We start from the raw sequence: 13,908 nt of genomic DNA on the forward strand, positions 1-13,908 counted from the left end.
GTTATAAAACATAATAGTCACGGGTTTAAATATACGTTTTCAGTTGTTGTAAAATTTCTTAAAATACTACTATTTGCCAATACTACCCAAAATTCATGAAAAAATGTGCAGTTTAAAATTAAGCGAAGTGTAAAAATAATTATTAAAAAAAAAACTCTAAAATATTTCCTTTTTTTGCCTTCCGTAATTGTGCTATTTATGTGTATTATATTCATTATGTATTTTGATTAATGTTACAAGTATATAAATGCAACACTACGATACATACATAAAAAATACGGAAATTAAATTAAAAAGTAATAAAAAGTATACAAAATGTAAAATTTAAATATTTTTCCTTCAATATTGAAAATTGTCAAATAATAGAGGCATAGAGAGACAGAGAGAGTGAGCGGGAAGGAGGGAGTAAGCGATAGAGAGTGCGACAGAGGGAGAGAAAGAGAGAGTGAGCGAGAGGGACTGAACGAGAGAGAGATAAAATCCCTAATCTGAGAGAGATAAAATCCTTAATCTGAGAGAGATAAAATCCTTGATCTGAAAGAGATAAAATCTTTAATCTGCCCCTATTTTTGTTTTTGGTAGGTGAGGTAGGGCTCAAAACGCCTTACACTTACAGCGAACGTTGTTTACTGCGTCGAGTGGTGTGGCCACTAAAACGTGGTTTTCTTCTTCTTCCTTCCCTTCTCGTCTTCTGGGGGAACTCCCGTTTCCGCGACTACTTTCTGCATTACTTCGGGAGGGCGCAGAACGACGTCCATGAAATGGACCAATTCTATTCACCCAAGACTGGGTCCATCATGGATGTAGCCAGGTTCATGATATAGGCTCATCGTCTCAAGTTTCTAGTTGTGAGGCTATGCTTTGTTGTATAATACTACGCCTTCAACGTATCTTTTAACCGCATTCTATATAGTTACACGCACGATCAAGCGTCTCGCCAATCACATTGTTTAGCGCGATGCCCCTCAGAGCATCTCTTTCCTGTCGCAACTAAAGAACGTGTGTTCGACGTCATCTTTCAGTGCTTCGCAGTATATGCACCTGATGTCGCTTATCTTACACGTGCGGTATAGGTATTTCCGGAAGTATCCGTGGCTGGGGAGGAACTGAGTCATAAAATAAGCCACTTTCCCAAAGTTCCTTTGAACCTTTTTGCCTATTGTAGGAATCAGCTTCGCCGCCCATCTGCCACTCGATTCAGTGTCCAGTCGGTTTTGCTACCGCTGCATGGTTTGACATCTTCGTTCCGCGACGGTAGTGATGTCGTGTTTTTTCCTGAAAGTCCACGCATCCACTCGTACCCGGACCATAAGGTATCTCCCCGCTGATTACAAAAACTGCTGCGCCTGAGAGAGTGGGGTTGGTTGAAGCAACTCTGAATGCCGATGTTCGTCGTACAGCCTTCAGTGCTTCGCGTTAGGTTTAGCAGTTTAGCGCAGCCCCCCAAAATCTGCCCTATAGGGCGGAGCTCTTTGTAGGAACTAGCCTTATATAACTAAAAACTAAAACGCGACATTTAGAAAGAAGGGTCCCAATGACCCTTTTTTAGAGTTAAGCTTCTGAAAACACTGGCAGGTAATGAGCTTTAGGATGAGTGGAAATTTTGGGAGCAACAAAGAACGCTGTATTTGAGAGAAAAATTGCACAATGAACGGGAATTCAATTTAAACCCTAAACAGTAAGCCTTAAACAAACGATCTTCAATTCCATTACGAACGCCAAAGCTTTGTTGTTGTCGTTATTGTTATAACAACATAAAATATTTCCCATACATTTGCAGAATCCTGCTGAAGTGAAAATTCTTTGCTGGGTTCAAATCCAGATCGTTACGTTAAAACCAAGCTTAGACATATGGTAAACAAACTGCTTCGACACATTAGTGAAAATGTCTGATTTTGTGCCGAATAATCGTAATTTGCGGGAAGTGTTGATTTTCCACTTTCATTCGAAAAAAACGGCGGCTGAAGCGCATCGAGAGCTACAAAAAGTTTATGGAGATGCTGCTTTAAGTGAAACAACGTGCCGAGATTGGTTCCGTCGCTTCAAAGACGGTGATTTAAATGTCGACGATCGTCCACGTGAAAGAAGGCCAAAAACATTCGAAGACGCTGAATTGGAGGCATTGCCCAATGAGGATCCCTGTCAAACGCAAGAAGATCTGGCTTCAGTATTAAGAGTTACCCGTCAATCCATTTTCAAGCGATTGCATACTTTGGGAATGATTTAGAAACAGGGGACTTGGGTTTCTTATGAGTTAAAACCAGGTGATGTTGAACGTCGTTTTTTAGGCTGTGAACAACTGCTCCAGCGGCAAAAAAGGAAGGGTTTTTTTCATCGCATCGTGACGGGTGATGAAAAATAGATTCATTACAGCAATCCAAAGAAAAGAAAGTCATGAGGACTACCCGGTCATGCTTCTACGTCGTCGCCTCGACCGAATATTCACGCTGCGAAGGTTATGCTATGTATTTGGTGGGACCAAGTTGGTGTTATTTATTATGAACTGTTAAAATCAAGCGAAACCATCACTGAGGATCGGTATCGACTTAAATTGATGCGATTGAGCCGAGCACTGCACGAGAAGTGGCCGCAATACGCGGAGAGGCATGAAAAAGTGATTCTACAGCATGACAACACTCGGCCTCACGTTGCCATCCGATTATCACCTGTTCCGATTGATGGCACTTGGTCTAGCTGACCAGCAGTACCAATCATATGAATACCTCAAAAAATGAACCGTTTTACCGCGACGGTATACGAGATCTACCAGAAAGATGGGGGAAAGTAGTAGTCAGCGATGGGCAATAATTTCAATGATTCACATTTTTTCAGAATAAAGTTGTATTTGTATTGTATCGCGAACTTAGTTGCGCACCATTTTAATATGCAAAACGTCACAAGTATTTGAGCATAACTTTCAAATATTTTGGCCTGCTTTGGTCTCACTTATTGCTGGTAAGCCCCACCAAAAAATGAATGTGCTTTCGCGTCACTTATTTACTCCATTAAACAATCAAATCACCGAAAGTATTGCAATTATTTGAATATGCACTTCACCAGCATGGAAAGCCACCCAGTGATTTCGTTGTCAAGACAACGCGAATTAATAAATTTGAATAAACAAGCTAAGTCAGCAGTCAAAAAATTAAATTGGGAACGTTTTTCTGAGGCCACATATGTATGTACATATTTTTTATTGCTATTTCAAGTTTAAAAATTTGATTGCCGCATAGCTTTTTTATATTGAATACTGAAAAATGCCACGTCTCAAACCTACAACAAAAATCGATGTTATCGGTAATTTGGATTTGAGTCCCGAGAAGGCGGTTGGCGATTACATCGAATCGAAGCAGCAAGATGCGTATTTCGTGTGAGTAGTTTTACCGCTAGTTTGACTACTGTTTATGCTTTATGAACTTTGCATTTTTCCTTCCCCAAACTAAAAGAAAACCGCCAAATTGGGATTCGGCAGGCGACTCCATTGAATTGCTTTACATACGCAATGAGCGCGAACATTCGGCTATGCTGCGCCTACAAGATGAAATGCTCGAGAATTCTAAACGTCAGGCGGCAAGTAATGCCAATCGCATACGCAAACTCTATAAGATACAAGCAAACTTGCGTAAACGCTTCGTAGAAGTGAACAGTTTTATAAAAGATTGTGATGATAAAAAACGCATAGCAGAGAAGAAAGTGGCAGAAGAAACGGCACTACATGCAGAACTAACGGAAAATATTGAAAAATTTAAGAGTGCCATATCGGAGCTGAATGAATTTCGTGATGTGCTCAAGACGACTGTGAACGAATTGGAACCATATGAGACCGTTATACAGGAGGTGGTGGAGAAGTCCGAGTTATTTGATTCGGTGAAAGATTGCATGGATCGCTGTGATGCGCTGAGTATGTTTTGGTGCTTCCTTTTGTTTTGTTTTTGTTTTTTTCTTTTTATTTCATAAATTTCTTGCATTGTGTTGGCAGTGTTGGCTCAAGTTGAAATTTCACGTTTGGAGCAGGAAAAATTTTTAGAAATCGAAGAAATGCGCAAACGTATGGTGAAGGTGACCAACGAGGCAGCGCTTACGGTGTTGGGCTTGAAAAACGATTTGGCTGAGCTGGAACGTTCATATAATCAGGCGCGCAGCGAGTGTCTGCGTTGGGAGCGTATTTTGGCAAATGCAAAAGATTGTGTGGCAACGAATGAACTCAATAAGGATCGTGCATTGGATGGTATACGCGATATTTATCGGATGTTGCGACGCAGACAAGGTGAGACAAGTGCAGAAGGCGATAGGTGATAGGCCTTTTCCGGAGTTTTTGTTGTTGCAACGGCATAAAAATTTCTCATAAATGTTTGGAGAATACTGCTAGGGTGGCAGTCCTTGGCCGGGTCGTTTCGATAACGTTGAACCCACTATCGTGAGAACGTCACGAGTGTATGAGCTAATTGAGAATTATACCAAAGTGAGATCAGCAACTGCTACGGATTTGCAGATACTGTTTTAATAGATGAGAAAGATTGGAAAAAAAATATTTTTTTTAAGCTAAAAATTACCTGTAAACTCATTCAAATTAATATTTAAATTTAAACATACGTTTGCGTTGCCATTTTCAGGACGTGATCCCGCTTACCAACGTCACGAGGTCGAAAAAGAGTTGGATTTTATTAAAGAAGAAATTGAAATGCTGAAAGCAGTGGTCAAAGAATGCAAAAAAACACGTGCCAGCACTAAACCAGAAGGTGGTGTCGAAAAGGTTGAGGGCAAATGCTAATCATTGCCATTATAAATAAAGCAAAATTTCACAACAAATCAACTATGTATTAACACTTTTTAGCACTGCAATAAAATAAAATAATGGGCAAAAAAAAAAAACAAAAACATATACATATAGATAAATAAAATAATAAACAGAGAAATATCCAAACTTGATAAAAGGTTGAGGAAAAAACGCTATTGAGGTTAGGTTGCTTGTTTAAGGCACCTTTCTGGTCTAGAATTTCGAAAAAACGATTGTTTTTTATGTTGTGACAGTTTACACTTTCAAAAATATACTTGCAATTTTTTATATTGAAATTCGTTGTAGTTTGAACGTTACAGCCTTTTAAAACAGGACGGTTTGGAGTACGACGCACAGGTATAAGCGCGTTAACCCTGTTTTTTTCGAAACTATTTTTTCCGAGTTGGCTTTGGTAATTTTTCAAAAAGTACACAACCGATTTATTTGAAATTTTAATATGTTATTGAGTAGACTAGTGGCTCCCGCGGGTAGCAGACTTATACTTTTATAATCAATTTTTCTATTTTTTTTAAGAGCGAGAACGTGAAAAAAAACTTTTTTTTTGTTTTTCCAATAAACAGATAAAATATCTAGAATTTTTTTTGTAAATCTGCTGCCCACCATAGCGACATATCTCCTGATGAATAATCGACCGAATTTTTTTCAGACGAACTGAGCAGCGCAATCAGTTACGCCAGTGGCATGTGCTACGTCAGGGGAAGAATTTTTTTATTATTGTCATTGAAAAAACATTTTTTTTGTTTTTTGTAAATAAAAAATGGATCTTATGAATAAAAATATGCCTTAACACGGCAATAAAAAATAAATAAAATAATAGATAGACCAAAAAACAAACAAATATATAAATAAATAAAATGGTGGCGATTTGGGTAAAAGTGCCAACGAGCAAAGGTGAGCATGAGGTAGTACTTGCCTCCGCCTACCTTCCAGGAGATGAGGTCACTGCTCCAACAAGGGAGGTTATAGCCCTGGTGGAATATTGTCAGCAAAAACGTCTCCGGTGGTGCTGTGATGCAAATGCGCACCACACAGCGTGGGGGAGCACAAACATAAATCCAAGAGGTGAGTACCTTCTTGAATTTCTACTTAGGTATATTATAATATATCTATCCTAAACCGAGGCAACGAACCTACATTCATTAATGCAATCAGAGGTGAAGTCCTTGACATCACTCTCTCTAGCCATAATGTTCTGTCCGAAGTCTCAAATTGGCATGTGTCAAAGGAAACATCTATGTCGGATCACAGACATATTAATTCGATATATGTAGGTGCAACCAAACCACAAATGACAATTTACAGAAACCCCAGAAAAACTAATTGGGACTACTTTCACTTCTATTTAGAACAAAGTGTTAACTGCTCTAGGCGTCACATTCAACTTATATCTGAGCTTGCGTTCGAATCGAACGAACTACATTCAAACATAATATCTGCGTTTCACGAAAGTTGCCCAGTAAAAGTGAAAAAGCCAGAAAGAAATGTTCCTTGGTGGAATAGTACACTTTCCAACCTCCGTAAAGAAACAAGAACCCTAAGGAATAGAGCTAAAGCAATGGGGGACTGGTTCTCCTACTCAACAGCCCTAACCAACTACAATAAAGAATTGAGGAAATCTAAAAGGGCTACTTGGAGGAATCACTGTGAAAAGATTTGTAGTCTTCCGGATGCTATTCGTATCCAAAAAGCCCTACTAAAAGATCACTCAAACGGCATTAGTACCCTGAAAAAGCCAGACGGAAGCTACACAAGGAATCCAGAGGAAACCAGTCAACTTCTGCTGGACACTCACTTCTCTGGATCACTTGTGCTAGACGAGATCTCTGTACCGGCAGAAACTACTACATCTGCGGGTGCTGAGAACTTAAAACTAGCAAACAAGCTATTCCATGAAAAGCGGGTACAATGGGCGATATCAACATTCAGCCCATACAAATCTCCTGGTCCTGATGGGATATTCCCCTGTCTTTTACAGCAGGGTGCACACCATATTATCCCTAATTTGACCAGACTATACAAAGCAAGCTTACTGCTAGGATATTTGCCTACAAAATGGGCTGAGGTTAAGGTCGTATTTATTCCAAAGGTAGGGGAAAAACCCGAACAATTGCCTAAATCATACAGACCAATTAGTCTCAGCTCATTTTTCCTCAAAACAATGGAAAAGATAGTTGATCAGTATATTAGGGAATACAATCTAGCTAAATTCCCACTGCATCGACTTCAATTTGCCTATCAACAGGGAAAATCCACTGAGACCGCAATACACAGCCTGGTAACAGTTACTGAAAAGGCTGTTGAGTCCAAACAGATAGCTCTATGTGCATTTATTGACATATCAGGAGCTTTTGATAACACTTCCTATGAGGCAATCTATAATGCCCTATATCTAAAGGAGGTACCTGAACCCATCACTAGATGGATAATATTCATGCTGAAATCTAGGACGATCAGCACCGAACTAGGAGGATCAATCAAATCTATCAAAGCCACAAGAGGTTGCCCTCAAGGTGGCGTACTTTCTCCTCTTTTGTGGACTCTAGTCATAGATGAACTTCTCCACAAACTGAATAACCTAGGATTTCACACTCAGGGTTACGCTGATGACCTAGTAGTTTATGTATTAGGCTGGCATGAGGAAACCATTTCGGATCGCATGCAGCAAGCCCTTACAATAATAAACAAATGGTGCACGGAAAAAGGGCTCTCCATAAACCCATCCAAAACAACACTTGTACCGTTTACTAGGAGAAGGAACATAAACCTCAAATGTCCGACCCTTAATGGAACAACACTTGAACTCTCGAGAGAAGCGAACTATCTTGGCGTTAGTCTTGACAAAACGCTTACGTGGAATTCCCATATTGAGAGAGTTACTTCAAAAGCCACAAGGGCATTCTTTGCCTGTACAAGGTTTTTTGGTAAGACATGGGGACTAAGCCCTGGAATGACCTTCTGGACATTCACCACAGTTGTAAAACCCATAGTCACTTATGCATCCTTAGCATGGTGGCCCAAGGTCAAGCAAAGAAAGGCGGCAAACGAATTAAGCAAACTGCATCGTCTGGTATGTGTTGGTATTACAGGGGCTATGAAAACATGTCCCACGGATGCATTGGGTGTGCTCCTGAACATACCACCGCTTCCAATTCTAATTGAAAGGGAAGCTCGCTCGAGTGCCTTAAGACTAAAAGGTATATCTGAACTTAAAAGTGGGGATATGAAAGGACATTTAAAGATCTTACAAGACTTCCTACATAGTGCCCTTCTTCATAGGGATGATATACTATCACCCAAACCAATACTCTTCAGGAACTTCCAAGTTATAATCAATGAACGAACAGACTGGAGAACTAACTCTATCACTTTCAAACCTGGCTCCCAGCTATGGTTTACTGATGGGTCCAAATTGGAAAATGGTAGAACAGGGGCAGAAATCAATGGGCCCAAATTCAAAAAATTGATTCCGATGGGATCCTACCCAACAATATTCCACGCAGAAATACATGCCATTGAAATATGTGTGAGAGAATGCCTTAGAAGGAAAATGAGAGGTACTCACATCTACATACTTTCAGATAGCCAAGCGGCTCTAAAAGCCCTTCTATCAACAACTATCACCTCTAAATTGGTAAACGATTGCCTAAACCTCCTAAACACGTTAGGAAACCTCAACACAGTAACACTATGTTGGATTCCGGGACATGAAGGACATGAGGGAAATGAAATGGCTGACGACCTTGCAAAACAAGGAGCAATTATGCAACTTACTGGTCCTGAGCCTTTCTGTGGACTGACAAAAGGCCACATTAATGAAAGAAAACTTGCCGCACACTGGCTAAACTGTGCCGGTCAGCGTCAAGCCAAACTATTCCTAAGTCCCAACAAAGGAATATCTGACAAACTTCTCTCACTAAACCGAGTAGATCTGCGTCTTTTAACCGGATACCTTACAGGTCACTGCAGCCTGACGTACCATCTAAACAATATTGGTCTATCCGAGACCAATGTCTGCCGCTTTTGCGAAATGGACATAGAAAGCTCAGAACATGTGCTTTGTGAATGTCCTGCGTTGGGCAGACAAAGACTTCACCACCTTGGTGGTATCGTAGTATCTCCATGCAATCTTTGGAACAACAAACCCAAAACTGTGCTAAAATTTCTAAAAAGCCTAAAACTCTAGAGTTACAAAATAGGCCTTGCACAATAGATCAGCTCTGGTCGGAGTGCGTAATGGCCTTCTAATAATAATAATAAATAAAATAATAAACAGAGAAATATCCGAACTTGATAAAAGGGTGAGGAAAAAACGCTATTAAAGTTAGGTTAGGTTAGTCAGGTTGTATGTTTAACACAACACACTCGGTGGCCCCAAAGCCCATTGTAATACCTGCATTTGTTTTCCTACCCCTAACTGAGTTGCTTAAACCACTTGGATTTTTTCAAGAAGGTAACTAGTCGCTCCAGTGAAACATTTTTAAAATTTCCCAGATCTTCAAAGAAATACTCGCCAAGATATTTGGCACGCCTACTTTGAACAGCAGGACATTCAATTTCTTCTTCATCTTCACAGCTCCTGCAGAAGTCATTGTGAGGTACACCCATTCTATTTGATAGGGTGCCAATAGTGCAGCGACCCGTTATAATAGCTGTGCGGATGCTGGTAGTTGATCTGTTGAATCCAAGCAGACATTTTGTCCTTTTAAGATTCAGTTTTGGCCAGCGGGCCTTGGAGACCCTGTAGTTAGCAGTCAGAGACCACCTTTTATTGGCTTCCGCGATTACGCTCAGGTCAATCGCAGTGTATTATAACTCGTTTAGAGGAATGCTTGTGTGCTCTACCACTCGCTGAAGGTCTATTAAAGAAAAAAGGGAAAATCGTAAAATGCTCATCGTTTTAAATTTCAATAATTAAAAGTGAAGCAAAATATAGGAAAAAAAATCGAAGCTGTGAGAAATAAGAATTACAATGAAAATAACAATAGAATAAATAGAGATAACAAAAATGAATAAGTCATTAAAAACAAAAGAATAATCTTTATACATAAAAATGAATGTTTGTCTGTATGTCTCAAAAACTACTGGACCGATTATTATAAAAATTGATATATATATGTATTTTTCCACGGAGAAGGTTTGTAGAATATGCTCATTGATGCCACTTGCCACCAGGTGGCGCTGCAGAGTAGCAACTCCTGTCCCGTCCAACCGGTTGTCATAAAAATTAGTATGACTATGCATTTTTACACAAAGGAAACGAATATGACATGTTCATAGATGTGGACTGATTTTCATAGATTCGCCCAGTGGTACAGGCAAGACTTTTCTTCTTTCACTAATTTTGGCAACCATACGATCACAAAATAATATTGCACTGGCTATTGCATCATCTGGAATTGCGGCAACTCTTTTGGATGGTGGCCGAACAACGTATTCAGCATTGAAACTGCCGTTAAATTTGCAAAACACTGAGGCACTAACATGCAAGTCCATCGATACTGTTTGGCGTACCCATCATTCTTCTTCGAAACATAAATCCACCACGACTTTGCAACGGAACCAGACTCTCAGGCCCCTATTATGAGTTAGATTCGATCTTCGATATTCGTTGGTTGTCGAAGATCGAAAATCGAATGTCAATTTGGTATTATGAGCGGTGCAGCCTTGTCGAATTTTTCGTCGAATACCGAATTTAGAGTCGAATGCAATTTTGCTTTCGATTGTGTTGCGTATTGTGGGTAAACTTGTTAAAATGTAAGTAGTTTGCGTTATGGTTTTATAGTAACCAAATAATAAATATATACTAATTTTGTTAATTTTATGCAGGTCGAAAGTCGTGAGTACCAAACAGCAATTAGAAAGGCTAGTTTCCTTAATGGAAGAGAATCCACAATTCGCAAAAGGGATTTGCACCAAAGTTCCAGCAGCAAAGAAATGGGAGGAATTTTACAGCGGAGCTGAATTGCTTGGGACCACCAGTTAGAACGGCAGCAAAATGGATTAAGGTTAATAATGGTTTTTTTTTTTTGTGATGTTTATAGAAATACATTTTTATTTTCCCTTGGTAGGTATGGGCTGAAATACGTAGAGGAACGGAAATACATACGAAATACATTTCGAATGACGAATAATTGAATAAAGAAAATTTATAACAAAAATAAAACAGAAACTGTGGCATAAAGGTTTCTATTTAATACTTTTTAGATTTTTCTATAATATTCAAGAGATTTCATCTCTATGTGCTTTTCTTTGTTGCAGATCAGCCTCTGTACTACTAAATTGTTTCCATCTTTGGCAAATATAATTTTCCAGGACATCTATTATTTCCGATAGCACACCAGACACAGTGGGTTGAGCAAGTCCTAGCATATCAATACTCAATTGGTACGATCCCTGATCATAAAATCGCAGAACTGTGGCTAGCTTTAAAATATTTGGAATGAATTTGGCTCGGGTGCACTGCTGCAACTGGTTTTCTGTACTGGACAGTAGGTTCATAAACGCCTCTTTAGATAATCTAAAGTTCTTTAAAAATCTGTAAGGAAATTTCTGTAATATTAAGTACGTCAACACATTTTGAAAATTCTAAACGTACTCAGTGGAAGCCATTTCTAGGGGGTTGGATGCGCCCCTCAACTGTTTTCTACTTCTAGCTAGTTCCACTAATCTTTCATCGTCCGATGAATCGTTGAACCACAACTCCGTTGTACTCATTTTCACATAAATTACTTCTTTTAACTTTTAAAAATGTTGTTAGCAAAGAATTTCAATAAAATCGGTTTTTCTTTTATTTTGATTTGCTGTATCAGCTGAGAAAAAATTATCTATTGTAAATGCGTCGAGCGATCGAAATTCACAATAGTCCTATTCTTCAACGAATGAGCACCATAATACCAAATGAAAATTCGTTCGATCAGCACTTTCGACTACAGTCGAAGATCGAATGTTGCTCATAATAGGGGCCTCAGTCAAGAAAATGATAAACAATGTTATCTAGGCAAGAATTTTGACTGGAAAATTCAAAGGTGAAGACGTACTGTTGCCACGTATCCCAATGGACCCGACAGATATGCCATTCGAATTCAAACGTTTACAATTCCCGGTGCGACTCGCTTTCGCAATGACTATTAACAATGCGCAAAGATAATCGTTACAAGTGTGTGGATTAAATTTAGAGAATCCATGCTTCTAACATGGACAGCTGTATGTGGCTTGCTCACGTGTCGGAAAACCCTTTGAATTATTCGTCTACGCACCAGATGGAAAAACAAGAAATATTGTGTATCCCACAGCACTTCAATAAACATCGAATTGAAGTTAAACTTTGTAATGCAACAATTTTTTCGAAATAAACAAAATCAATAAAATGGTTTAGAATGAACATTTTTCAGTAGGTTCACTTCTAACTTCGCCAATTTCCATCCGATTTCTTATTTTGTTTTTTAGTTCCAAAGACAGTGTGTTCATTATTTTTTTAAATTGAAAACTGACCAGACTGTAGCTGTAAGTTTTTGGAATTTTTTGTTTTCCCCCAATTTTTCAACTTTAACATTATTTTTATGATATTATCCGATATTGAGGATTTTTTTAGTACACTATTCTTATAGTAAATTTAATTTTGCGTTGAATAAGCTATATTTTACTGTAATTGGATGAAAATTCATAGAGTTGTGTGAGTTTTAAGATTTGTTTTTTTTTTTTACTAATTTGGTATGTAGGTATAACTGACGCTGAGTAGGAATTAGGGAATGTTTTGATGCGTTATATGGAAAATAATAATAAATTATTATTTTACAATAAAAAAAAGGAGCACTAGCTGCCAGGGCTTACGGCTCAAATATGAAAATATCACTTGTAATTTATTTGCACACAAATTAATTTACATTTTTACATTCCGCCCCCATCCTCGTAATCCGCAGCATCAGTTGGCTGTATTTTTCGCGATTTTCGTGATGTCACCTCGTCTTCCTCCGAGCTGTACGCGCTCAATTCATCCGACATATCATTGTTAGCATCTAAATCGTTGTAGTTGTGGTTGCTTTTATTAGTATTTGTACTCGTATTGCTTTTCGTCGTTTTACTCATTTTTTTAATTTAATTTTAATTCAATTTCCTATATTTGAAAAATTTAATAAAACGAGAATGTTCCCTCTACGCCTACTGAAAATTTTTTATAATATTTATTGGAGTATATATGTATACATAAGAGGACGGTGTGGTACGGTACTGTACTGCATAGAACAGAACTGGTTAGAACTTTCGAAAATATCTGAAAAATACTGTTTGAACCAAGACTCTTTGTTGAGACTCTTTTCTTTGGCAAATATCACGCAATTTTTTTTCTGATTGAAACAAAAAAAAATATACTATTTTGGTCCATTATCCAGATTGAACATGCTTAAGATTTAATCTTAAGCGTAATCGTAGTATGATTAAGATCATTCACTAATTCGTTCGAAAGAAAATAATTTCATTCATACTTCGACGTTATATGTACATTACTACTGTCAAACTACCATATTTGTTTAATACCAAATAGCTCAATTTAATCTGAATTTACAGTACAGTGTAGCCCGTCGTTTGTTTTCGCGCCACTATCAGCCGAACGCGCGACTCAATGAACAAGAGCGTACGAGCTGAGTGGCAGCGACACACGGACAGGTTCCAACCTTCTTTGTTTATTATTGTAAATGTTTTACTCGACTCAGTTCATGCTCTTACTAATTTAAAATGAGTTATCCAGATTTTTATAACGCATACGTCAAAAGATACGTCTATAAGGCGAAGAAGTCCTGCCACGACGATGTGATAAAATTATGAAATACCTCGAAGCAAAAATTCCCGAAGAAAGAAGAGTTAATACATCACATTAAACATGAGATTGAACGGCTTTTCAGGGAATCCACTGAGAGAAAAGTTCGGTCTACTTTAGCATTCCTTCAAAAGGTAGGTTAAATATATATGTTTTTAAGAAAATACTTTTTTTATATAAAGTTTATTGTTACATTTAATAGCATCAAAAAAAAACTGAAACAGTGAAATTCTTGATAAAATATGCTAAAATCATAACTACAAAATATTAGCGCGGTCGTTTCCTTCACTGTTTTCAC

At 38.3% G+C, this 13,908-nt stretch overlaps 1 protein-coding gene across 1 annotated transcript; it reads left to right on the forward strand.

Moving 5' to 3' along the window:
- Positions 1–3,050: 3,050 nt before the first annotated feature.
- On the forward strand, positions 3,051–4,849 carry LOC129237893 (kinetochore protein Nuf2-like). The gene is made up of 4 exons (XM_054872869.1): positions 3,051–3,370; positions 3,447–3,901; positions 3,980–4,267; positions 4,614–4,849. The coding sequence occupies exons 1-4, from the start codon at positions 3,258–3,260 to the stop codon at positions 4,769–4,771; spliced, it is 1,014 nt and encodes a 337-aa protein (XP_054728844.1). The 5' UTR covers positions 3,051–3,257; the 3' UTR covers positions 4,772–4,849.
- The last annotated feature ends 9,059 nt before the right edge of the window (positions 4,850–13,908 follow it).

Source organism: Anastrepha obliqua, chromosome 2 (assembly GCF_027943255.1).
Source record: "Anastrepha obliqua isolate idAnaObli1 chromosome 2, idAnaObli1_1.0, whole genome shotgun sequence".
Lineage (NCBI taxonomy): Eukaryota > Metazoa > Arthropoda > Insecta > Diptera > Tephritidae > Anastrepha > Anastrepha obliqua.